The sequence below is a fragment of the Maylandia zebra genome, linkage group LG23 (assembly GCF_041146795.1).
Source record: "Maylandia zebra isolate NMK-2024a linkage group LG23, Mzebra_GT3a, whole genome shotgun sequence".
Taxonomy (NCBI): Eukaryota; Metazoa; Chordata; class Actinopteri; order Cichliformes; family Cichlidae; genus Maylandia; species Maylandia zebra.
The window spans coordinates 49445278-49469318 of NC_135188.1; the positions used below are offsets into that span (position 1 = coordinate 49445278).

At 40.6% G+C, this 24041-nt stretch overlaps 1 protein-coding gene and 1 long non-coding RNA gene across 2 annotated transcripts in view; one reads left to right on the forward strand and one right to left on the reverse strand.

Annotated features, from left to right (window-relative positions):
- Positions 1–22734, reverse strand: part of LOC101480434 (adenosine deaminase RNA specific B1) — a 29749-nt gene extending 7015 nt beyond the window's left edge. Inside the window, exons 1-7 of the mRNA XM_004564127.3 lie at positions 22695–22734; positions 11459–11503; positions 9426–10348; positions 6642–6756; positions 1750–1918; positions 758–912; positions 473–641 (exon numbers count right to left, since the gene is read on the reverse strand). Coding sequence (XP_004564184.3) covers positions 473–641; positions 758–912; positions 1750–1918; positions 6642–6756; positions 9426–10348; positions 11459–11462 — 1535 coding nt within the window. The 5' untranslated portion in view covers positions 11463–11503; positions 22695–22734. The remainder of the gene's footprint in view (positions 1–472; positions 642–757; positions 913–1749; positions 1919–6641; positions 6757–9425; positions 10349–11458; positions 11504–22694) is intronic.
- A 121-nt stretch (positions 22735–22855) lies between these two features.
- LOC143415169 (uncharacterized) lies at positions 22856–24041 on the forward strand. Its single transcript, XR_013095800.1, has 3 exons — positions 22856–22947; positions 23237–23317; positions 23777–24041. It is a non-coding gene; the product is annotated as an uncharacterized LOC143415169 (long non-coding RNA).

Consider the following 24041-nt stretch of genomic DNA (forward strand, 5'->3'; position numbering starts at 1 on the left):
CCTTCCCAGATGCTTTAACTCCCACTCACACCCTGGGCCATCTGACCTCAGGAAATCACATGATAGGGTGGGGCCAGGTTTCACAGTAGGTCCACCCGAAACCTTAGCTGATTGTGACCCACGTCGATTTTCACACCTTGCCTCATGTGATTAGGTAGTCGATCATAAGGGGGTCCATGACCTTCTTGGGGGGACACTCCCATAGGGCTTAAAATCTGGTACTCTCCACCAATTTTTCTTAGAATTTAAGAACTTCTCAGATGAAATGTCTTCAAGAAAACTTAAGTCCAGACGCTTTTGTTTCCAAGCTCCTTAGATTGTTATCTGTACTTTCATACTTTACAAAGATTATATAAAGGGCCCAGGTATAAGAGCTTTTATGCCCTTATACCTGGCCATAAAAGCCCCCAGGAAAGGACAACATGTGATGTTGCTAATCACCATGTGAGCATGTAACAAACAAAACAGACACCTTGCAATCTTGTCGCTGCAAGACATGGTAAGCAGCCTTTCTCCGTGAAGAACACCGTCCCATGTCTTGATGGTGTTACTGGAGTGCACAGGTATGGTTCCCTCACCAGACTCAATTTTAGTGCGCAGCTGCCCACGGGCCTTTCTGTTGGGATGTCCATCTCCCTGATCTGACACAGGTAAAAAATCACTGACGACATAACAGTAACCTACATATTTTCAGGCAAACAAATATTGTTTCATCACTATGAATCTCTATTTGTAACGATCATAATAATCCACTTACCGTCCACTCCGCCTTCATGAGGTGAAAAGATGCGAGCATCTCCACAGGGGGAGGTGCTGATATACAGGTGGAATTGGACATTTTCCTTTACTCTGAAGCCTTGACTGTTATCGCACCGCATAAAAATGGATTTCTGATGTTCTTCTTCACTGTTACTAAAACAGAAATGCAGACAAAAGACTGGTAGGCTAGCAGTGCTTTCTGAAATGTTCAGAACGGCTGGTTGACAGTAATTGCTCATTTGTTAAAACACTAGAGGGGTGTGAAAAAGTGTTTGCCTCCTTCCTGATTTAATATTTTTTCCATTTCTATTACACTTAAATGTTTCAGATGATCAAACAAATATAAACATTAGAAAGAGATAACACTAGTAAACAAGGTCAAAACTTTGTTTTGACCTTGTTTACTAGTGTTTACTAGTGTTACTAGTGTTACTAGTGTTACTAGTGTTACTAGTGTTATCTCAAACCGGTTGAGATGCTGTGGCATGACCTTAAACAGGTGGTTAATAGTCGAAAACCCTCGAATGTGGCTGAAATACAACAATTATGGAAAGTGGGCCAAAATTCCTCTGCAGTGCTGTAAAAGAGTTATTGCTAGTTATTGCAAATGCTTGACTGCAGTTGTTGCTGCTAAGGGTGGCCCAAAGAGCTATTTGGTTTCGGGGCCATCGCCAATCACTTTTTCCACACATGGCCATGTAGGTTTGGATTTTTTCCTCCTTAATAATAGACACGTTTACTTGTGTTATCTTTGTCTAATATTTATATTTTTGTTTAATGATCTGAAACATTTAGGTATGACAAACATACAGAAAATAGGAAATCAGCAAGGACCCAAACACTTTTTCACACCACTGTAGAAACAGTCAACAGACCAACTGTATTTAGTTCTTTTGATTCAGTAAGTAAGGGTAAAGACTGCTTTGGTAGACTCAGTTCTATGTACAGTGTTTGTAGGGAGCACTTTGAAAGTAGGTGGGAGGCTTTTACCTGAGGAAGTACTCCAGCTGGGAGTACAGGAACCTAATGAGAGACCGACGAGCTACAATCTCTGCATGGCAGTCATTGAGGGCCAAACCTCGGTTACTCATGTATTCACGACCGATGCACTTTGTCCCTGTGGATACGCAGATGACCTGAGCCTCCTTCACATCTGCACCTGGATGGGTAAAACATTGCACTGGTTCATAAGGTCCCTAACATCTTGTCACTTCAGCCGAATCAATTTGACCGCTTCAACTTCAGCATATTTTATTATCCAGAAAATTTAAAATGAATAGTGTCTGGAACAGTTTTTCTTCAAGGAAAGATGTCCTGCTGAGAAACCACTCTCAGAGTAACCAGGCTACCACGTGCCTGCTTATGTGGCTTCAACTGAAAATCTCCCTGTTTTTTTTATCTTTCCACATATCTTATCTTCCAATCTGCATAATAAGGATACCTGTCCAAACATGGCCCTGTCTCCCTCCTCTTACCCCAGCCAATTGCTGCATATGGCTGCCCGTACCTGAGCCTTGTTCCACCAGAGGTTACTTCCTGTTAAAAGCTGTTTTACCTTCCTACTGTCACCAAATGCTTGTTTATAGGAGACCAGTAAGCTCCAGTATGAAGAGTTGGACAGCATCAGGCCCTGACATGATTCATGCCGGCTGAAGGAGCTGCCTGGACTCCACAAGCGTCTGGCAGCACAAACCAGCTGATCTGGAACCACATAACTACTGACCATTTTCTCCTGACCCATTGTCCGCAACAGAATGCCAATTTTCCTTCCTGAAAGATTCAGCCTATTCATGAGCCCATCAGTACAAAATGAAGCTGAACTCCCAGGATCTAGAAAAGCAAAGGTTATCAGTGACTGATTACCTTTCTTGGACTTCACTCTAACTGGTATCATGGACAGAGCACTATTTTGCTCACCAGCCCCAGTAACACCACTGCTTTGCACAGCACACGAAGGACCTTCATCTGGTGGTTCTCTCCCTCCTATAGTTTGCATTGAAACGCTTTCCCTCTGCTTGGAGTGGATATGTAAGAGTGTGGGATGTTTCTGATTACAGACTTTACACAAGAGACGTTTCCTGCAGTCCTTGCTTCTGTGCCCAATGCGCAGACAACCAAAACACACCATTCTCTTTCAAAAAAGATAATCTTTCACAGTGCAACTTTCTTTCAAATGAAGGACACAAATCCAACATATGCCCTGCTCCACAAAACAAGCAAGCCTTGGTCACAACTGAACCACTCAAACGCCTCAACACTGGCTCAATCTTCCCTTCCACCTTGGCCACCGTAGTAGCAAAACTACTCCTCTTAGCCGTAGGGTAAAACTGAGACTTACCATTCCTCGCCTCTTTTCTGATGTCTGTTGGAGGATCCTTTATGTCTCCAAACAATGGGTCACTTGCGATCTTCACTTGCCTTTCGACAAACTCAACAACATCGCTAAAAACCACTTTACGTTGAAACCTCTCCTGCAGATTGCACACAACATTCCTCCATTTATCCCTGAGCTTATAAGGCAACTTTTTTATAACTGCTTGCATATTAGCAGAGACATCCAACTCATGCAAGGACTCAACGTCTCCCATTGCATTGCAACATTGCCTTAATAAACACCCATATTCCTGCAAAGCCTTCACGTCATCAGATTGTATAGGAGGCCATTTACTGACCCTTTCAATGTAGGCAGCAGCAATTCTCAGCGAATTGCCAAAGTTCTCCTGGAGCAAAGATTTAGCTTTAGCATATCCATACTCAGCAGTGCACCAATACAGTGAGTCCATTTAAACCAACGCACTTAATCAAAAAAGGAGCAACTCATATGGCTCCTATACCCCCAAAGGAGGTGGAGAATGAACGAGCTAAGATCCTGTGGGACAGATAGAGCTTTCTTGCTGCCACTCGTCCTGTCAAACCGGCAGCTTGCAGTTTTCTCTTCACAGCTGAAATTGAGACTTTCTCACTACGACCACTATTGAGCTGCTTGAAGCTGTTGTCCTGTGAGCCGCCATCACACAGCTCTTAACTTTCAGAAACTTTTCCTCTGAGTCAGTCGTGTCTTTGGGTCTGCAGACCTCCTGCTGTCACAGTTTCTGAGCCTTTGATGCTGAAGGAAACTGGACTCACTGACACCTTGACTTTCTTTGCAGATCTACATTTATAAGTGTTATGATGGTCTGTCTCTCTTCCATTGGTTTTTCTCACCATGTTTGTAGCAACACACTACTTTCTGCAGTACAATACTGTTCAGCTGATGCTCACGAGGGTACATCAGTGTGTCCCAGCACTGCTTTTATGCAGACAGAGGGGGAAGTAATCCAGAAAAGTTGGAACAGCTGTGGGAATTAGTAGCAGCAGCTTTCAAGGCTTGATCAACCTGCATTGCTGCAGAACAAGTTACACTGAACTGGACTTCCAATGATGGACTAAATTCGTCACTCACCTTTGTTTGGTGCGTGTTTATATATCACTAATGTATTTAATCATTAACAATCCTTTAGTTTACCATATTTCCAGTCTCTCTCTCTCTGCTGTCTTCTCTTTACTCTCACCTCAAACATGATGGATGACTGTCCCTCCATGAACATGGTTCTACCAGATGTTTCTTCCTCTTAAAAGATAGATTTTCCTTCCCACTCATGCTTGCTCACATGAGCCATCTTTTGTTGTGAAGTAGTGCTTTCACTGAACTGAAACTTATCAACTTGGTAGATTAGTGTTTTCTATTTATAACCTTTACTCAATTTTGATGTAACATCGTCCATAATCTCTTCACTAGTACATTTCTGATCATGACATGACCTCGAACAATTAGCCGGCCCAAGTTATGATAAATCGGATTTGCACTGGTTCTTGAAGAGCACTGCAATGCACAATGAGCAGCATGATTTAAACTTGGAACTTTTAATTACTTTAGTTGAAACACCTCCACACAATAATCAAGCTGTGACTAACCTAATGTATTCAAAATATTTGGTGTCATTTATTTTGGAACTTTTCCCACCGCTGACAGAGCTCTACCCATTTTACTCACAAGATTATCAAGTTGTGTAGCCCATGTGCATAAGCTGTAAAGCAGATATAGACCATCAAACATTATACCAGTCTATTGTTGTTGGACCTTGTTATGAAGCATGATCATGCACCATGTTTGGTTTCACTCGTGTCTTCTCACTGTTGAGACTGACAGAGACTGCTGATTAATTTTTAAATGTTTAATCCCATATAGTCCCACACGGGGGGAATTTCTAGTCCTCTGCATTTAACCCATTCACTTAGTGGGCAGCTACCAATCCAGCACCTGGGGAGCTGTGTGTAGAGATGGAACCTCAGGGTAACCGCTCAGTGGATTCAAACCCCCGACCCCCTTCTGATCATGGGCCGACCACTCTACCTACTGAGCTATCCCTGCCCCAGCTGGTTTAAAGAAGTTCCTGAGTTCAAATTGGTTGATTTGATTAACAGCAGTTGCTTGACCTCCAACCAACGGCCACTTTGCCCCTGAACTAATGGTTCAGCTGATACTGTGATTTAGATGCATTAAGATCAATGCCAGGCCACCAGATGTTGACATGCTAGGAGTAAGGGTTACCTTAGCTAATGTAAATGTATTATTTTCATACCTCCTCTCAATGCCTCCCCCTATTGTACCTGTGTCCCTTTGTGTGCCTGCTGTCATGTATAGAAAATATGCTCACATGTGCAGTTACAGTGCAGCCCAGAAGAAACAGAATATTAAGTATCCCAATAGTCTGGTCTTTGTAAGAAGTGTAAAAGTTTATCAGTAATTGAATTTGCCTAATTTACATATTTGATTCTAAGCTGTAGTTATAGTAAGATTGATCTTTCTGCATTAAGCCAGCTTTACATGTAGTACTAGTAAGGCTTTCATTCAAACTAATACTTCACTATTTGACTTGTGAATAAACAGATTATAAAGAGAGACGCATCCATCCCACCTTGGATCCATCCCACAACTTTATTAAACCCCCCAAAATATGACTATCCAGAGTTGGGACCAGGAAGCAGAGTCGCAGTCTTACACGCCTCTCTGCAGCTTCTCTCCTCCTGCTACCCCCCAAACCCATCTCCACAGAGACTGTGTCAGCTCCCAAACAGACAAAAAACAAACTAAAAACCAGCAACAAACAACTTAAACATTGAATTCAAAATCCTGCTCCTCACATACAAGGTCTTAAATAATCAGGCCCCATCTTATCTTAATGACCTTGTAGTACCATATCACCCTATTAGAGCACTTCGCTCTCGCTCTGCAGGCCTACTTATTGTTCCTAGAGTATTTAAAAGTAGAATGGGAGGCAGAGCCTTCAGTTTTCAGGCCCCTCTTCTGTGGAACCAGCTTCCAGTTTGGATTCAGGAGACAGACACTATCTCTACTTTCAAGATTAGGCTTCAAACTTTCCTTTTTGCTAAAGCATATAGTTAGGGCTGGACCAGGTGACCCTGAATCCTCCCTTAGTTATGCTGCAATAGGTGTAGGCTGCTGGGGATTCCCATGATGCTATGGGAGTTTCTTCTTCAGTCACTATGTGTTAATAGACCTCTCTGCATTTTCCTTCCCACTGTCACCAAAGTGCTTGCTCACAGGGGGTCATATGATTGTTGGGTTTTTCTCTGTATGTATTGTAGGGTCTACCTTACAGTATAAAGCACCTTGAGGCGACTGTTGTTGTGATTTGGTGCTGTATAAATAAAAGTCATTTGAATTGAGTTGAACAAGTACGCGTACCTCACTATAGATCTCCTGCAGATTTGGTTGGGGGTTGGTGGCATGAGCCTTATGTACACATTTAAACTCTCGGAGCAGCTGGGATCAGACTAGCAACCTTCTAATTAGGAGATGACCTGGGCTACAAGAATACCTGCTGTCATGACAACACCTGCCAAGACTTTCCGTTGAGCATGTGGAGCCCTGAAGTTATCCGTCAGTTTGCTGAACTTATCAATAACTAGATGAGAGACTGCATCTGCCAGGACCTGAGGAGTGACACATAAGTGCAACAGTGAAATAATGTGAAATAAGACATAACAAATATCCAACCAACAATTTTAGAGAAGCAACTGTTATTCAATTGTATTTAACAAACATTAGCAAAAGAAAATGTTAGTGAAGGAGGATAAGAAGTTACTTAAAGCAGCTTAAATCCATATTTCAGTATATCATTCCTTATTTCATTAAGGAATGCTGCATAACTGTGAAAGCCAAGCAGGGATGTGAGTAGCTTCAAAAAACACCCAAATCCTTTAATTCAACAAATGACTTGGAAAGGCTGGTATAACAAATTGCAGTGTTTGAATAGCACACAGAGGGTTAACATAGCAGCTTTGTTGTAATATAGGAATTGGAAGCATGTTTATATAGCTTCTCAGCATCATGAAAGTTATCTCCTAAAGCTATCATCTTCAATCAGCCTTAGACAGCGTGGTCCATGATCAATACAGCCCTGCCTCATTCAACTCAGGCTGTAGTCCAAAAGAAATCCTCACTCCTGATTTCTTTTTCTTATATTTGTCACTTACATGGTTCAGGTAATCACTTTAAATCCCCCTCATCAGAACAGGAATGGATTTGTTGCACAATCACATCCGTATTCTCCAAAAGTTTATTCTGTTCATCTGGATGTTTTCAGTGGGAGAAATGTTTCGTCATCATCAGGTGACGTCTTCAGTATCAGCTGACTGCAGGTTCCAATCTTATAAACAGGACATTTGCATAATGACTGAAACCAGCCCACTGAAGGAACAATGGGCTGGGAGGTCAGCTCCTTCATCATTAATATGCAAATTCTCATGACCATTGATCAACAACCACTGATCAATAACCATGAGTCCCATTCACAGAGAGGTGGGGAATGGCTGCAATCACAGCATTGTAAGATGGTGACAGATGTACCCTTAGGCCCCTCCTCGATTCAGAGATGGTCTTTCTCTTTTCACGTAAATGGACTCCTTGACTCCGCCCTCAAACCAGCGTTCCTCCCTGTCCAGGATGTTACATCCTCATCATTGAAAGAGTGTCCACTGGCCTGTAGGTGTAGATAGACTGCAGAGTCCTGGCCTGACGAGGTGGCTCTGCTGTGTTGTAGCCAGAGGTTGTTTGGTTTCCCCGATGCATAAATCCTGGCAATCCTCCTATGGCGTGATCTTTGTGCCACTATTTTGAGCGCACGTAAAAAAAAGTTTGCAGGTGCAAGTGTTGCATTTTGAGGAGAAATTTATTTTGAGCGAAGAAAAGCTGAATTTGAGTGAACAAAATTCATTGCTGCGTGCAAAACATGTATTTCAGTGTTTGCTATTATCCACACACACAACAGCAGCCCCTCTCGCTCAGTTTTTGCATTTGCGCTCGATCACAATGTGTTGCTCACGCTCTCAACATTTCTGCCCGTGCCTTCAACTCTTTCTCTACACCGTTATATTTGTGCCACAAAACCAGCCAATCACAGACTTGGATGCAAAAAAACCTGATTGGCTGTTCTGGTCTCCAATCAGCTCGAAATGACAAAATGCAATATCCCAGAATGCATTTCATGCAAAACTCAAACGAGGCAGTGGCGGAGGAACACAGAGGGGCGGAGTTTGAAATGTTACTCTTTCTGGGTCACAAAATAAACTTTTAAGATATTTTCATGCGAGAATGTTTCTGTGTAAACTTCAAATATCTGCTCGATTCATCAAGACATCACATATTTGCAAAAGTGCTCTAACGTTTTCGGAGATGCCCGTTACCCACCAGCTGACCGGGTGGTCACTCGGGTTAAACATAATATAAAAGGCTGTACTGACAAAAAAATCACCGACTACACCACCAGGTATTACAGGAAAAACCATAAAGCCTTTGAACTAAAACAAACACTGTTGTGACAGTGATGTACACTGTGTCTTGTTGGTATGATTTGTATCACCTTCATGTTTCCCTCTCACCACGTATCCAAACCGATATCATGAGCAGCAGCTTTTACAGCAATTTTTTTTTATGTGCACTCAGAATAGTGGCACAAAAATAACGCCATATCCTCCTGGCACTTAACAGCGTACACTATGTTACTCTGCAAATGTACTGTTTATAAGGCTGGGGAAACCTGCAGTCAGCTGAGACTGAAGAAGTCACCTGGATGAGTGACGAAACGTTTCTCCTGGATGACTGAGCATGCATCAAGACACATCCGTGTTCCACTTTTCCATCGTTTCTGGTTAAAGAAAGGGGCTCTTACAGAGTTCAAGAACTCTCAAAATAGAGCATCGCTGAAGTTCATCAGAAACCCCGGCCAGCAAATTAGATAAAGGATTTAAACATGAGCTAAGATCAAATGCAGAGTTACTCTTCTATGTAGTTACGGTCAGCTAAGCACCTCGAAGAAACTGTTGTTGTGATTTGGTGCTATTTAAATAAAATTGAATTGAACAGTCTTTGCTGGTCCCAATGCACAGACATGCATAATTCTGGCCCTGTGTATTAAAAGAAATCCAAAATAAATACAAACTTGTTTTTTAAAGTTATTAAAGATGCTGTATAATCATCTCACCCTCACCAGTGATGATCTGAAACATGTGTGACAAATATGCTGTCATCAGGAAGAGGCCACACATACGTCAGTCTGTCAGTGAGTCAGACGGAGGGACAGACTGATTTCTTCCATGCTCACCTGTGGCTGGTGAAGCTGCAGTCCCTCTCTGGGTATTGGCTGTCGTGATGGTGTCTGGTCCAGCTGTATCTTAAAGAGAGCAGACAGAGCAGCTTGGGCAGCCCGAGTCTTGGCCAGCTTCTTATTGCGCCCAGAACCCTGGAAATTCTCAGAGTCTACCGTCACCGACATGACAAAGTTCTTGGCATGACTCTCCCCGCTTTCTGACACAAAGTCATACTTGAGGCCTGGCCGCACCTCATTGAGAAACATGACAGGATTCTTGCCGGCTGTTAGGGAGATGAAGGCGGAGGGTGCTGGAGGTATGGGAGACTGTGCCAGGTTTGGGACAGGAGAGGATGGCAATGGGTACTCTATTCCCAGTGAACTGAAGAAACTGGTATCGGAACCAAGGTAAAAAGTGTCTTCTGTAGGGTTGAATGTCTCCGATGCACTAAAGAGCATATCTGGAATGGCATGGTCCGAGGTGAAGTCCGTGTGAGCAGACAGGGTCCGGCCCATGGCAGCATGTGCTTCCGATGCATTAGGAAACTGGACGAAGGAGCACAGTGCCTTTTCTGCTGCACTCAGCTTAGCCTTCTTCTTGGTAGGACCCAGACCTTCAAAAACCTGCCCATTGACCTCCACGGTCATCTCAAAGACTGGTGCATGGACCGGCCCAGTCTGAGAGAGGAGCTTATACTGCAACCCTGGCTTGATCTCGTTCAGCTGCATAAGAGCATTTTTGGGCGGTATGGGCCGAGGGACTTTCTTACGCTTCCTGGGCCTGTACCTGGAATTGGTATGTCCATTATTGCCTTCTTCTAAGGGACGTTTCCGCCCATCCCTCGCATTCCCACTGGGGAGTTGAACAGCCTCAGCTGCAATTCCCTCTTTGGAGACGTGGTTGTCCCGGTTCTGATTTTCCTTAACGCTGCATGAACCTGCAGTGCCCAGAAAGAGTAACTCACTATGCCTTTGTTGAAGGATCTTGTAAATGGAAAATTTAGAGATTGCTTTATCTTGTGGATGTAGATCGTTAACATTTAATACTTTCCTTAACATGGAAAGCTTAATATGTATCTCATTATACATTACTCACTATGTATCTTTCCTGAAGTCTTTCTCGAAATGATTTTATATTTTGGGAATACAGTAAAAGGAGCTTGGAAAGAAAGTGACTTTAAGTTTTGTGAAGACATTTCACCGCTCATCCAAGAGGCCTCGTCATTTCTAAAACCCAATGGTGGAGAGTCATTGGTGTTTAAACCCTCGTGGGGGTTGTCCCTACACTGCTTCGACCTGGATGACTGAAAACCTACATAAACAGTCTGGGGGCACACATCACAAGGCCCGGTCAACAAAGCCAAACTTGGTGCCAATTTTCATTTATAACATCCTCATGCAACAGCTTAATAGGTTACTCTGTCCAGTGTTACGTACAGAAAACATTCCTATAAAATGCAGGATTCACCTTATATATATGTAGCAAAGGTTTTAAGGAAATGTGGTTACCAGAAATTAGAGTCAGCAGCATCTGAACAAATGTGGAGTAAACCCATAATCTCCCCTTCTGTTTTCAGACTATTATGCTTAAAATGTTATCTTATTTAACAGAAATTGTATTCTAATTACTTTGTAAATTCTGGATATTTGGCCAAAAATATCCTGGAAGCGACGCTGGAGGAACACTGGGCTTACACAGGACAGGGACAGGATTACTGCTGTCTAACACGAATAATAAAGTGTGTACTGTACTACTTCTGGAACGTAACTCTTAGGGGTCTTTAGAGGGAACTTCTTTAAGAGCAAGGGAACAAGCATAATCTGCCATCAAATCAGACTGAAGTCTCATAGTAGATCAATCCTAAAAAAAAGCTAAAGATGATACATGTTCAAGGACCATCCTATGTGAATATGTGGGATATTTAAATAATAATTGTGTTTCCTCATAAAATACCTGGACATATATTATGTATTATTCATTTATTTTTAAATTTCAAATGAAGACTTTATCTTTAGCAGGATTTGAAACAAAGACATTAGTGACTCACTCATGCTTTCTACTTTGTGTCCTCCAATGATGAGCAGCCCTTCACCTGCAGGAAACATGCAAAGTTGAGTCAGATATGTTACAGGTGTTGACCATTTCTAATAAAAAATGTAAATATTTGATTTGGTGGAAGAGACTCTGTTTTTTGTTTTTTTTCCAGCACTGTTATATTCATATCGTCTAGAGTCGGGGTTGTCAGCAGAACTTCAGACCAAACTCAAGCAGCAGTGCAGAGGTGGGCGGAGTCAGAGAAGAGGGGTTGTATCAACTCCTCCTCATCAAGGAGATCATCTTTTGTGGTTTTGGCCCAACAAACACAGTCCTTGTACTGTTTACTTTCTGAATACCATAGACTAAATTTAATATACCCACATGGGGTAAAAGATTCTAAATCGCTGTGCCAGCTGAACTCTGAACTCATGTGAAGATTAAGAGCCCTCCAGTTCTGCAGACAGTGAAAATATTAGCAGCTGTTGCACAATGAATGAATGAATCTCTGAAACTATGGGCTTGAACACGAAGAGTGTCACACTGAGCCAAATCGGTTGACCATACATACTGTATATGGGGAGCCAGAAGCACCACATCCATGTACCATAGATGCCAAAATTGTTATTGCACCTTGTCATTAACTTGACTTTATCCACAAGACCTCACAGAATGGATACAAATACCTATGGTTTCATGAAGCTGCTGATCAGCACCATAGTAACATTCTGCATTCTAGTTAATATCATAAAGGTGATGAACAGTTTGAACATTATCCTGAGAATGTTTAGTGGATGTGATGCCCCAGTGTTTAATCAAGCCAAACTTGACCTGCCTCGTGGGATCTGTGGGAGCTCCAGCACTGGTGTGTAAAAATACAGTGTAGTTAGTAATTCAAATCATTTAAGCCACTCCAGAATCTGCTTGTATTTCATGTCATGTGTGATGTCAAAGAACATCCAAAGAATTTTAAAGCTATGGGATAGAAATAAAATAGCCAAAGTAATTCTGAGGTATGTGCTTCTGCAATAAACACATTTTCCCTCAATCTTCAGTCTTCAGCTCAAGTTCCTTGCTGCCATTTTTCTTTATGTTGGGAGCTTTTATCTGTAAAGCCACTCCACCGAATGAGTCCCCAGAGCATTGCTGAATTTCACCAGCACAGAGGCCGTTCGATTGACTGTCTCTTACTGTATTGGAAAATGTCTGTCTTTGAGCCGGGTCTGTCACAACCCAGCTCAAAGGAAGTGACAAGCAAGTGGGAGACCACACACAGGCTTTTAAAGGCTGTACGATATATTTAATGAAAATAAGGTGAAGAAACTGAAACACAATTGAAATGATATAACAGCCATAACTGAAGCCTCAAATAAACACGATGGATGGAGACAGCCGCCCATGGTTCAGTCAAGATGTCTTTATATACTGGGACTGGCCTTCTCAGGTGTGCTGCATCTATAATTGGGTCAGCTCCACCTACCTGCAAGGAACAGGTAACAGAAAAAGCAAAACAAAAGGCCAGCCCACTGGCTGTCACACTCCCCCCATAGAATAGAGTTTCACCCTGAGGCGACAAACACAATCATGTACATTATGAATTTGCAGCTAGAAGAACGTGTAGAGATTAATGTCCAACATATGTACACCCACGCAACACCTTTCTGCATGCTCAAAGTCCTTCCATCTTCAGCACATTTCCAACCTCAGCAACCTTGGTACCTAGGAGCAATTTAAGAGGAAGGAAAACGATACTGGAGAGGACATACTTCAAAGCATATGAGGAGTGAAGCTGCTGGTTACAAAGGGGCACGGGACAAAGCATCTGCCAAGACATTATCTTTGCCCTTAATGTGCTGGATGTCCAAAGTGTAAGGCTGCAAAAAGAGAGCCAATGCATGAGCCTCTGATTTGGGTTCTGCAATGAGTTCAAGAAAGTGAGAGGGTTATGGTCAGAAGATACCTCAATTGGCCGAGCAGAATCCAAATATACTCTGAAATGCTGCAAGGCCAAAACTAATGCCAAAGCTTCCTTTTCAATGACCGAATAATTCAGCTGATGGGAGTTGAACTTCTTGGAATGCCAGGTTGATAGTCAGATTTCCCCAAACTAGTCGTTCAAACAGAGTGCGAATACGATCCAGATGATCCTCCCAGGTGCTACTATATACCACCACGTCATCTAGGTAAACAGCACAGCCTTTCAGCCCATTAACAACCATATTTATGAGTCGCTGAAATGTAGCTGGAGCATTGCGTAAACCAAAACCCATGACTGTATATGAATAAAGACCGGATGGCGTGATGAAAGCAGATATTTCCTGAGCTCTGGGAGTCAGTGGCACCTGCCACAAACTTGCTCACATATTCTGCTGCACCAACTTGGTCAATACAGTCGTCAATATGAGGCAAAGGATAGGAATCGGGTTTGGTCACTGCATTTACTTTACGAAAGTCTGTGCAACAACGTGGTGATTTATCAGCTTTTTCAACCAACAAACATGGGGAAGCTCAGCTTGATGACGACGGCACTGCAGTGTTGTTTTCCAACATGTACTGAACTTCCTGCTCAATTATTTTCCTCTTTTCCTCAGAGACTCTGTAGAACCTCTGCCGGATTGGTTTTGCATCACCCACATCAATATCATGCTCTATCGAAGTTGTTTTAGAAGGTGTGGATACCTTTTAATAAAGGTATGAACGAATGCTGAGAACTCCAATCTTCAGTTTTTGTGTGTACAGGTGGACATCACATTTTTAATTATAGTTATAATTATAGCTTGTCCTGTAAAGAGGCTCTTTAGCATGGTCATCAGCAGCTGGGAACATCAGCTCAAGCCTCCCTCAGAGCGTTTCCACTGCATCATCTGTAAACTTGTTATTGAAATAATCGCTGACTAATCGAGTAACTGAAGAAAAATTAGGCAGATGATTGGATTAGAAGTACTCAAAGGAGTAAGAAGCTTTACAAGTGATCAGTAGAGCACTTATTAGTGTTTAATAGTGTGCCATTAATAATACAAAAATGTTACTGCTAGTTTGATTAAAAGCCTTACAGTAGCATTGACTGCAATCTACAGTCTAGTGACATCTAGTGGTGAGATTTTGCACACTGTATGTCTGTATGTCTGTATGTCTGATCGTGAACATAATGATTGTGCCCACTAACTTCACTATTACAAACCTGTGAGACACTTTTAATAGATCATAGATCATTTAAAGTCTACATGTGTCAAATATGTGATTAAACTTTCTTACTACTGAGTGCTTTAAGAGATGAGACCTCATTATTAGAAATAACTGAACAAGCAACAATGAAAATGAGGGCAAACCTCAGAGATTCAGCTTTTTTGAACATTGTTTATAGGTTCAGACCAGTAGTAATGTGCGACAGAGACCATGTAAACTAATGTACATGCGAAATGGGTCGTTCTTTCAAAGCTGATGTAAATCTAACAGCCTGCAGCTCATATCTCAGACAGCCCTTCAACAATCGATAAGACCAGGTGTGCAACACACTCTTTCAACTGTTTCATGGAGGTCAAGTCAGCACTGTGGAACTTCATGTTCACTCGTTAAAGTGGACATTAGCTGTAACTATGTAACATCATGCTGTGTTAGTTTGCTATATAACTAAACGCTCTGAGCTACCACCGCCTCCATAAACAGTGAGTAAATCTGTTCAGTATGTAGAAGCTCTCCTTGTCCAGAAAACTTTCATCACTTAAAACTCATCATGTACCAGTCAGAACTTTGGACACTAGGGCTGCCACAAACGATTATTTTGATAGTCGACTAGTCACCGATTATTTTTGCAATTAGTCGACTAATCAGATCATCATCCATTGGACGTAAAACTACAGCTTATTGCACCAGCAGCATCTGCTCTTATATAACTATCATTAGCTTACAGCTTTAAGTGTTTAAGGTCTGTGCTAACTAAAAATAAAGACAAGATGATAGTTCATTAAATTTTAATGAAATTTGCAGATTGTTTCGGTGAAGTTTAATAAACTCCTTGCTATCTAAAATATAACAGGACACCGGAGTATATCCTCGAGCATCTCACACTTCTGATGATCAGCTGTCTGCTTGACGTTTATTCAGCTGTGTAAAAACTATAACTTTAATCTCAGCCAAACCGATTTACTCAGGAACAAATAAAATACTAAAGAAAGCCAAACAATAACATTTTAAGTTATCTAAGTGACTCATATATATTTAACCTGATTTGCGGGGAGTCCGGTGTTCTCACGGCTCTAGTGACCTAGCCCCCGGCTCGCTAACGAGCTAGTGGGTAACAGATGTCTCCGAAAACGTCGGAGCGCTTTTGAAAATATGCGGTGTCCTGATAAACTGAGCAGATATTTGAGGTTTACACAGCTACATTCTCGCCTGAAAATATGTTAAACTTTTATTTTGTGACCCAGAAAGAATAATAAGAGTAACATTAAAACTAACTAGCTGCCGCCATTATTGGAAACTGCGCTGGGCTGCGCTATGAATTCTGGTACACAGCTGCTTCTTCTTCTTCTTCTTCGGGGTTTAACGGTAGCTGGCATCCTTGTACATGCAGTGCTGCCATCTTCTGTTTCAGTCCGTTATTACACTCTTAAATCCTGCCACTTATTCCTGCATCTTTTGTGATCTTACAAAGTTTCAAACGACGCGTCGACTATTAAATCAGTCGTCGACGATTTTGATAGTCGACGTAATCGTGACTAGTCGACAAATCGTAGCAGCCCTATTGGACACGCCTTCTCATTTAATGGTTTTTCTTTATTGTCATGACTATGATATCATGCATTCTTATCAACAGTAATTTCACTATATGAAAAACATTGTCCTTTAATGAAGATCACTAGAAAGCATCACAGATCAAATAAGCCATGGATCACAAAGGGGATAGAAGATGCATGTAAAAAGAAAAATAATCTATATAAGAGATTCATAAAACAGAGGACAAAGGATGCTGAAATAAAGTACAAGTTATATAAAAATAGATTAGTAAATATTATAAGAACAACTAAGAAAGAATATTACCACAAATTATTGGAGCAAAGTAGTAACACACAAGAAACATGGAGGATATTAAACAGTCTAATCAAAAAGGGCTCAAAAAATAAGAATTATCCAGATTATTTTAAAAAAGATAAAGATATTGTGCTTGATAAAACTAAAGACATTGCAAATGAATTTAATGATTTCTTTGTAAATGTTGGCTTTAATTTAGCAAAAGAAATTCCAGAGTCAAGAAATAATAACGACCTAAATAAACATATTACTCAGAATGTGTCCTCCATGTTTATTGGTGCTGCAACTCATAGAGAAATAATTAACATTGTGAAGACATTTAAAAATAAAAAGTCCACTGACTGTTTTGGTACTGACATGATATTAGTTAAAAGTATTATAGAATATATAGTGCAACCTTTCGCATACATTTGTAATCTGTCCTTTCAAACTGGTGTGTTTCCCTCACAAATGAAAATAGCAAAAGTTATTCCAATCCATAAAAACGGAGAGAGATGTCAGTTTACCAATTATAGGCCAATATCACTACTCCCACAGTTCTCAAAAATTTTAGAAAAGTTATTTGTTAATAGACTTGATAAATATATTGAGAAGCATAATCTCCTAAGTGATAACCAATATGGCTTTAGAGTGAAAAGGTCCACTTCGATGGCAGTGATGGAACTTGTAGAAGGGATATCTAATGCAATAGATAATAAGGAATATACTGTTGGTGTTTTTATAGACTTAAAAAAGGCGTTTGATACAATTGATCATTCTATATTAATGAATAAACTAGAGAGATATGGCATAAGAGGGATAGCATACAAGTGGATGAAAAGTTACCTGGATGACAGATATCAATAAGTCGAATTCAATAATGTAAAATCTAAGCAGTTGAAGGTAACTTGTGGTGTTCCTCAGGGCTCTGTGCTGGGCCCTAAATTATTTATATTATATATAAATGACATATGTAGTGTTTCCAAACTGTTAAAATGTGTATTGTTTGCTGATGATACGACTCTGTACTGCTCAGGTAAAAACTTAGAACAGCTTCTGACTACAGCGGAAAAGGAGTTAAATATATTAAAAAACTGGTTTGACGTAAATAAGTTATCGTTAAATATAAAGAAAACAAAATTGATTATTTTTGGCACTAGACAAATGAAAAATGTATCTAAAATCAGGGTTAATGGAATTGAAATTGAAAGAGTGTACGAGAATAAATTTCTTGGAGTGATAATTGATGATAAGCTGAGTTGGAAGTCTCATATAAACCATGTGAAAACAAAAATGTCAAAAACCATTGCTATTCTCTATAAAACAAAGCATGTCCTGAACAAAAAATCATTATACACACTTTATTGTACTCTGTTGCTTCCATATATGACTTACTGTCTGGAGATATGGGGCAATGCATATAAAACGAACACTCTTCATATTTTCAAGTTACAAAAAAGAGCTATAAGAATTATACACCAATCAAACTTATATAGAACCAACTAACATTTTGTTTATTAATCTGAATACCCTGAAATGTTATGATTTAGTTGAATATAAAATGGCACAGATAATGTATAAAGCACAAAATAACTTGCTTTGCCGCAGTACTCAGAAGCTGTTCAAAGTCAGAGAGAGTCAATATGACTTAAGGGGAACAGATTTCTTTAAAAAAAACAAGATGAGGACAAATATAAAGCAGAGATGTGTTTCTGTTAGAGGAGTTAACCTGTGGAATAGTTATGACAGTGATTTAAAAAGGTGGAGTTCATTCTCCTTGTTTAAAAATAGAGTATTAGAAAAATATATAAATCAAGAATGAAAAGAGCAAAAAAAAACAAAAAACAAAAAAACCCCTCTTGATTCTTTTGCTTTGATGTAGTTACTTATCTAAGGTGGACAGGTTTTTTTTTGTTTGTTTTGTTTTTGCTTTGTTTTATTCTTTGCTTCGAGCCCTGTGTACAGGAGCTGCATGCAAAAAGATCTTTTGTTAAAGGGTTGGCGTAATAAGCAAATGCTTCAGCCAGTACCTTTTGATTAGCCTTGTCTCGTGCTTTCTTGCTTTGTGGTAGATCTTTGTTCTGTCTTCACTGAGATATTTGAATGCTAATCAATAAAATCAAATCAAATCAATGATTGGTTCTTTTAATAATATGAACTCTAACAGTTGTCAAATAGGTCTGTCAGCTGTGCACCAACCTGACTGCTGCACAACGGTTGATCTGATATCCTCGTGTTGGTGTTGTTCCCAGATCATCATACTAAATGTTGTTCCAGGATCAACATTGCAAGTGACCAATCAGAATGTTGTGACGTCATACTTTTGCGACTTCGGGAAAAACCGGCGTAAAACAAAAAACTGTACTTAAGCTGCGTGAAACCGCCTCTGTCCGCCGATCAACGGACCCTGACCCTAACCGTAACCCTTTAATAAACAGTAAGCAGAATTGATATTGTCCTTGCAACACTGGAATTTCATAAATGCACGAATGGCTTGGTGCGCAGAAGAATAACGTCACAACAATGTGATTGGTCACTTGCAATGTTGAACCTGGAACAACATTTTGATGATGGTCTGGGAACAACACCAACACGAGGATATCAGATCATCCGCTGCACAACACACCTGATGGTCCCAACTAGAGCAGGGCGATATGACCAAAAGGTATAAAATTACCCAACATATCCTCAGCATAACCATGTATAATATCCACAAAACTTAAAAACAGTTATACACACACAATACGGTAACATTATGTTGAAGCACAGTACGTATCACTCCGCGAGGCTCCGCCTACGACAGCCGTAACGCTCCGACAATCCATCAAGCGGTGCGGCTTCGTAGCGCAAAGTCGCACTAAAACATTTGATATTTGACATAAAATCGTTTTGAGGTCAGTAAACACAATCAGGATTCATACATAAGGACACGGGATTATAAGGGGCTCTGTCGATTTTCAGAAAAATCAAAGGATTGATTTTAAGTGCGCCGTATTTTCCAAAAAACACGGTAATAACGACGGCCCACTAGCATGCGCTACCAAAAATAGTGCTTTGTTGTGTATCTGACGGACGAAAGCTAAACCAGTTCCACACCACTGAAGCTGCAGCATTTTTACAAACCAGTTCTGGTTCATCTGTTTCATTCAACGATCCGCTTTCGCCCTCCTCATTCTGCGTCGCCACCGTGTGCGTATGAAAACAAAGGCACTGTGCGTGAGCATTTTACCCATATTCTATCGCCATATTTCATTTTCTTATCATTGCCCAACATTACACCGGTATTACCGTGAACGGTATGACATGGCCCAGCCCTAGTCCCAACCCCATTAAGAAGGCAAGAAACTCCACCAATGAACCCTGACAGGCTGTGAGGTGAAACCATGTCAGGTGATGACATCATGAAGCTCACTGAGAGAAGGCCGAGTGTTTGCAGCTGTCGACACAGCAGAGGGCGGCTACTGTCAGGAATCGAAAACATAGTTAGAGTTATTTATCTTTTCTTTTTACATGATTCCATATATCTTGCTTCATGTATTTGATGTCTTCAGTTTGTATCTACGATGTAGAAAATAGTAAAAATAAAGAAAAGGGGTGTCCAAACCTTTGAGTGGGAGTGTGTGACATATAGGCTGCTACATCATGCAGTAATTAGAATAATGTGATCGTTAAAAACCTTCAACATGAATTATTTGCTCAGTTCTTTGTTCAATGCGCTGCTCTGTAGCGTCCCATTGTCACCCTGTAATCGCAGGTGCTTCAGATGTGTGTGTGGAGTTCATCTGTTACTGAGATGATGAGGTCAGGCTGAGAGAAAGAAATGTGTTTGTAGCATCCAAAGCAGGAGCTCCTGTTCCTGTAACCACAATTTAAACCTTTACTGGGGAAAAGCTGCGGGAGCCCTTCCTCAAAGCAGCTGCTCCAGACGTTAGTCTCTATGGTCAGGTCAGCGTGCTGAAGGCTGACAGCAGCCATCCTACTTTACATGGAAGCAGGAAACAGCGCTGAGTCTAAAGAGATGTACGAGACCATATTTATTTCAAGGCTTTTGTAACATTTTTCAGATTAAAAGTGAAATAAAAAAACAACTCTGTTATTAAATTGGTTTCATATTTTAAAAATATAAAAATAAAATATTTTTTCACAAAAAAATCTAAGTACAGAAAATCTCTGAGCGTTGTCCAGTTGGACACATTAACGTCTACACCGTCATCATGTCCTGTTTTCAGCAGCACACAAACTGCTGAAAACAGTTTTAGGCTCCGGTTAATGCCAGTGAGCCTCCTAACAGAGAACGCTTGTTATGCATGTATAGCTCATATTATTTGACATTACTATATTTATTTTTACAATTAAGAAAACGTTTTCTTTAAAAAATACAACTTTAATAAGGCTTTAATGTAAATGCTGTATTAGTTTATTTGGACAGATGTTGCATGCAGTTACAGTTTAAAGCTTTCAAAAACTGAAACCAACGACAGATCATTTGGAAATGCCTGTTTTTTCTTTTGAATATTTATTACTATTCATTAATAAGGAAAAGAAATCAGATTACTCGATTGATCAATGGACTAATGGAAAACAAATGAAAATACTTGTTTACTAAACTAATAGGTAACTAGCTTCTGTGGCTGAATACATCCCATGCTCTTTTTTTAGTTTCAACAGGGAAATTATGAGGAAGCATCATGGAAGTCATATGAGCGCTTACTTTAATGCTTCTGATGACGGCTATGTTTTATTTTTCAATTAGATCCTTTTTAAAAAAACTTTCAGAATATGAGTCGCTCCAAACAAGCCCACTGAGTGTCCCACAGTAGTGTGAAGGCTCAGTGCAGCCAAAGAAAATAGATGTGATAATATTCTGAATGTGGGGATGATCATAAAGACTTAGTCAGTGTCTCCTGGAGGTGACGTATTTGATGCCGTTCACATGAAAAGTGAAGTGTTGTATCCAAAAACGTTTATTAACATCATCCGACAGCGAGGAGATGTTTCACATGATGATCAGAAATATTCCAGCTGGCTCATATCAGCCTGGACGGACCAACGCTGCACCCACAGCTACAGCCTGCCAGCTCCCCTTTAACCTTTACATGCTCCGCACTGTTTCTTTGTCTGTGCTGTCACCCTCAGGGACAGACATGATTCATCCTGAGGCTCTTTTTGCTTTTACAAGAATATTGTAAATATCTTTTAATAAATGTGACATGTAGGATATTAATAGAGTCACGTTTTCCTCTTCATTTCTTGTCCTTTACAGCAAGAGTGAAAGTCAGACTGATGCTGCACAGAAGAAGCTGCTCAGCTTTACAGGAAATTCTGACGTCAACCATAAGTTTCAATTTGAACTACAGCAGGGATGAAAAGCTGGACGGAGGCAGCGGCACAGAAACACACAGACACTGCAGTATGAATGTACCAACACATAGCATCAGCTGTTTGAACTGCAGCCAGCCCCTGTATAACCCAGGCCCATCATCGAGTGAGGCAAGCTGAGGGAAAATGTGAACCTATCGTTTTCTGTAAGCACTGAATATGAAACCCAATGATTACTTCTTCCATAAGTACTCACTGTACTTACTGCACAAACCTGTCAAAAAATTTTTTTTCTATGAGGCAACAAAGGCTGAAAATCACAAAACTTTGTTAATTTCATTTGTAGACAGAAAAACCCGAGTTTGAGGGAAGATTCACAGATCTCCATATTTAGACTGATGGCAGTATTTCTGTGATGCAGCAGATTCAAATAATATGAAGGATCATATTTCAAATATGAATCTAAGCTCTAATGATATTCCATGTGAACAAAAAGAGCGAAATATTAACCATTGTTTGTTTGTTTGTTTACAACGCTATTTAATTAGACACACACGTGTCACAGCAGGGAGCCAAACCTGTGCTAGAGGTCGGTTCGTGTGACCTCCCCCTAAATATTGATCGACTGACTGATTTGTTATATTTTAGCTGTCCGCCCAAATCAAACTAGGCCCCAGCTTAGTGCACCGCGTGCGTCTGCGCACTTCCAAGCACTCGCGCCAAAGTAAAAGGATTAAAAAAAAAAGACAGTAATTAAAGAAAACGGGTTCCTAAAGTTCAGAATAAAAGACACATTTTAAGCAACATGACTAACCTGATGCTTTCTTGCTAAAGCTCTTGTCCTGTTTACTGACCGCGCGCTCTGACAACACTGACAGGAGGCTGGAAAACCAACCAATGAACTAATGAGAGCTACTCACAGCGAGCTGCGTGACGGCGCTGAAGCCTCCTCGGTGTGACGGCGCCTGCAGAGCGTGAAGGTTCAAAACTCCTCTGGATGCTTCAGGGCTGCGCTTCTCATTGGACAGCAGCGGCGCCATATATGGTAACGATTAAATGTTTGCAGCATCACCCCTGACATCCAGCTTCATGCAGCGGCTACACCACCTCTCCGCACAGCTAATGAAAGGAGGAGCTGCTGGACAAAACATTAAGAACATCATGGCAGACGAGGTGTGTTTGTTTTTAACAAACTTCAGTTCACTGACATATTTTTATTCACTCTGTAATTATTGTGTGAATGCAACTGTTACTCATTTCATTTTTATTATTCTGAATAATGCATGCTTGTTTGGCGTTTGTTCCTGTCTTTCTCCCTAAAAACTCCATGAAATTAAGATGTGAACTGTTTCAGCTACAGAAACTATAAAAAATGTCAGTTTTGGTGTTTGTGTTTCTTCTTTTTATTTCTTTTAATTTTTTTCTTGTGTTATTTACTGCACAATAATCTTACACGCTGCAGGATGATGCCAACGAAGTTAAAAGAGCTTGTGTAATTGTTTATCTCAATGAAGACCCAGAAACCCTCATAAAGGCGTACATGGTAAGTTTAGTGACCTCTGCTTTCCACAGATTTAGCTTTTTTGAATGTTGTGATGCTGTTTACATTTTTAATTTAATTGATTATTAATTATTCATTCTTTTCCTCATTGATATTAATAAAGTATTTTTATTTTCATTTCTTCCTGGGATCAGAACAGATGGCCCACAGAATAAACCCTGTTGGGGTGCATGCACAGAAATACAGAATATCTGTTCTTCCCTCAGGACAACTGCATGCAGTAAAGATCTCTTCTCACCAACATTAAGAATTTATAGACTAACGTTTAACAAATGTTTTAGCGGATGTGCTGTTGAGTTTTCCAGTGCAGCCTTTGTCTTATCCATGGCTGGGAACAGATACCAACAGGCCAAAAGTGGATGTTAGCACAGCTGGAAAGCTACACCAGATATTTACTGTGGTTTGTGTTCTGGCTGAAGGTTTATTTCTTTTGTTTTTGAGGATGCTGAGGAGAACCAGGAGGCAATGCGGCAGATCCTGGGAATCTTACCATTAGGAAGGAAGGAGCAGAACCCACCGGTGACCTTGAAGATGTCGGAGTAATCACTGAAGATGCTGAAATGCTGCATGACCTTGGTAACACTGCAGATGCAGTCGCTGTTTTGTTTGGCCTCGTTTACTTACTGGACTGGAGCCTCCCCACAAAGCTGAAGTACACATCTGAGGTTTTACAAAGAACTGTGACGGAAACGGTCTCTCGACGAAA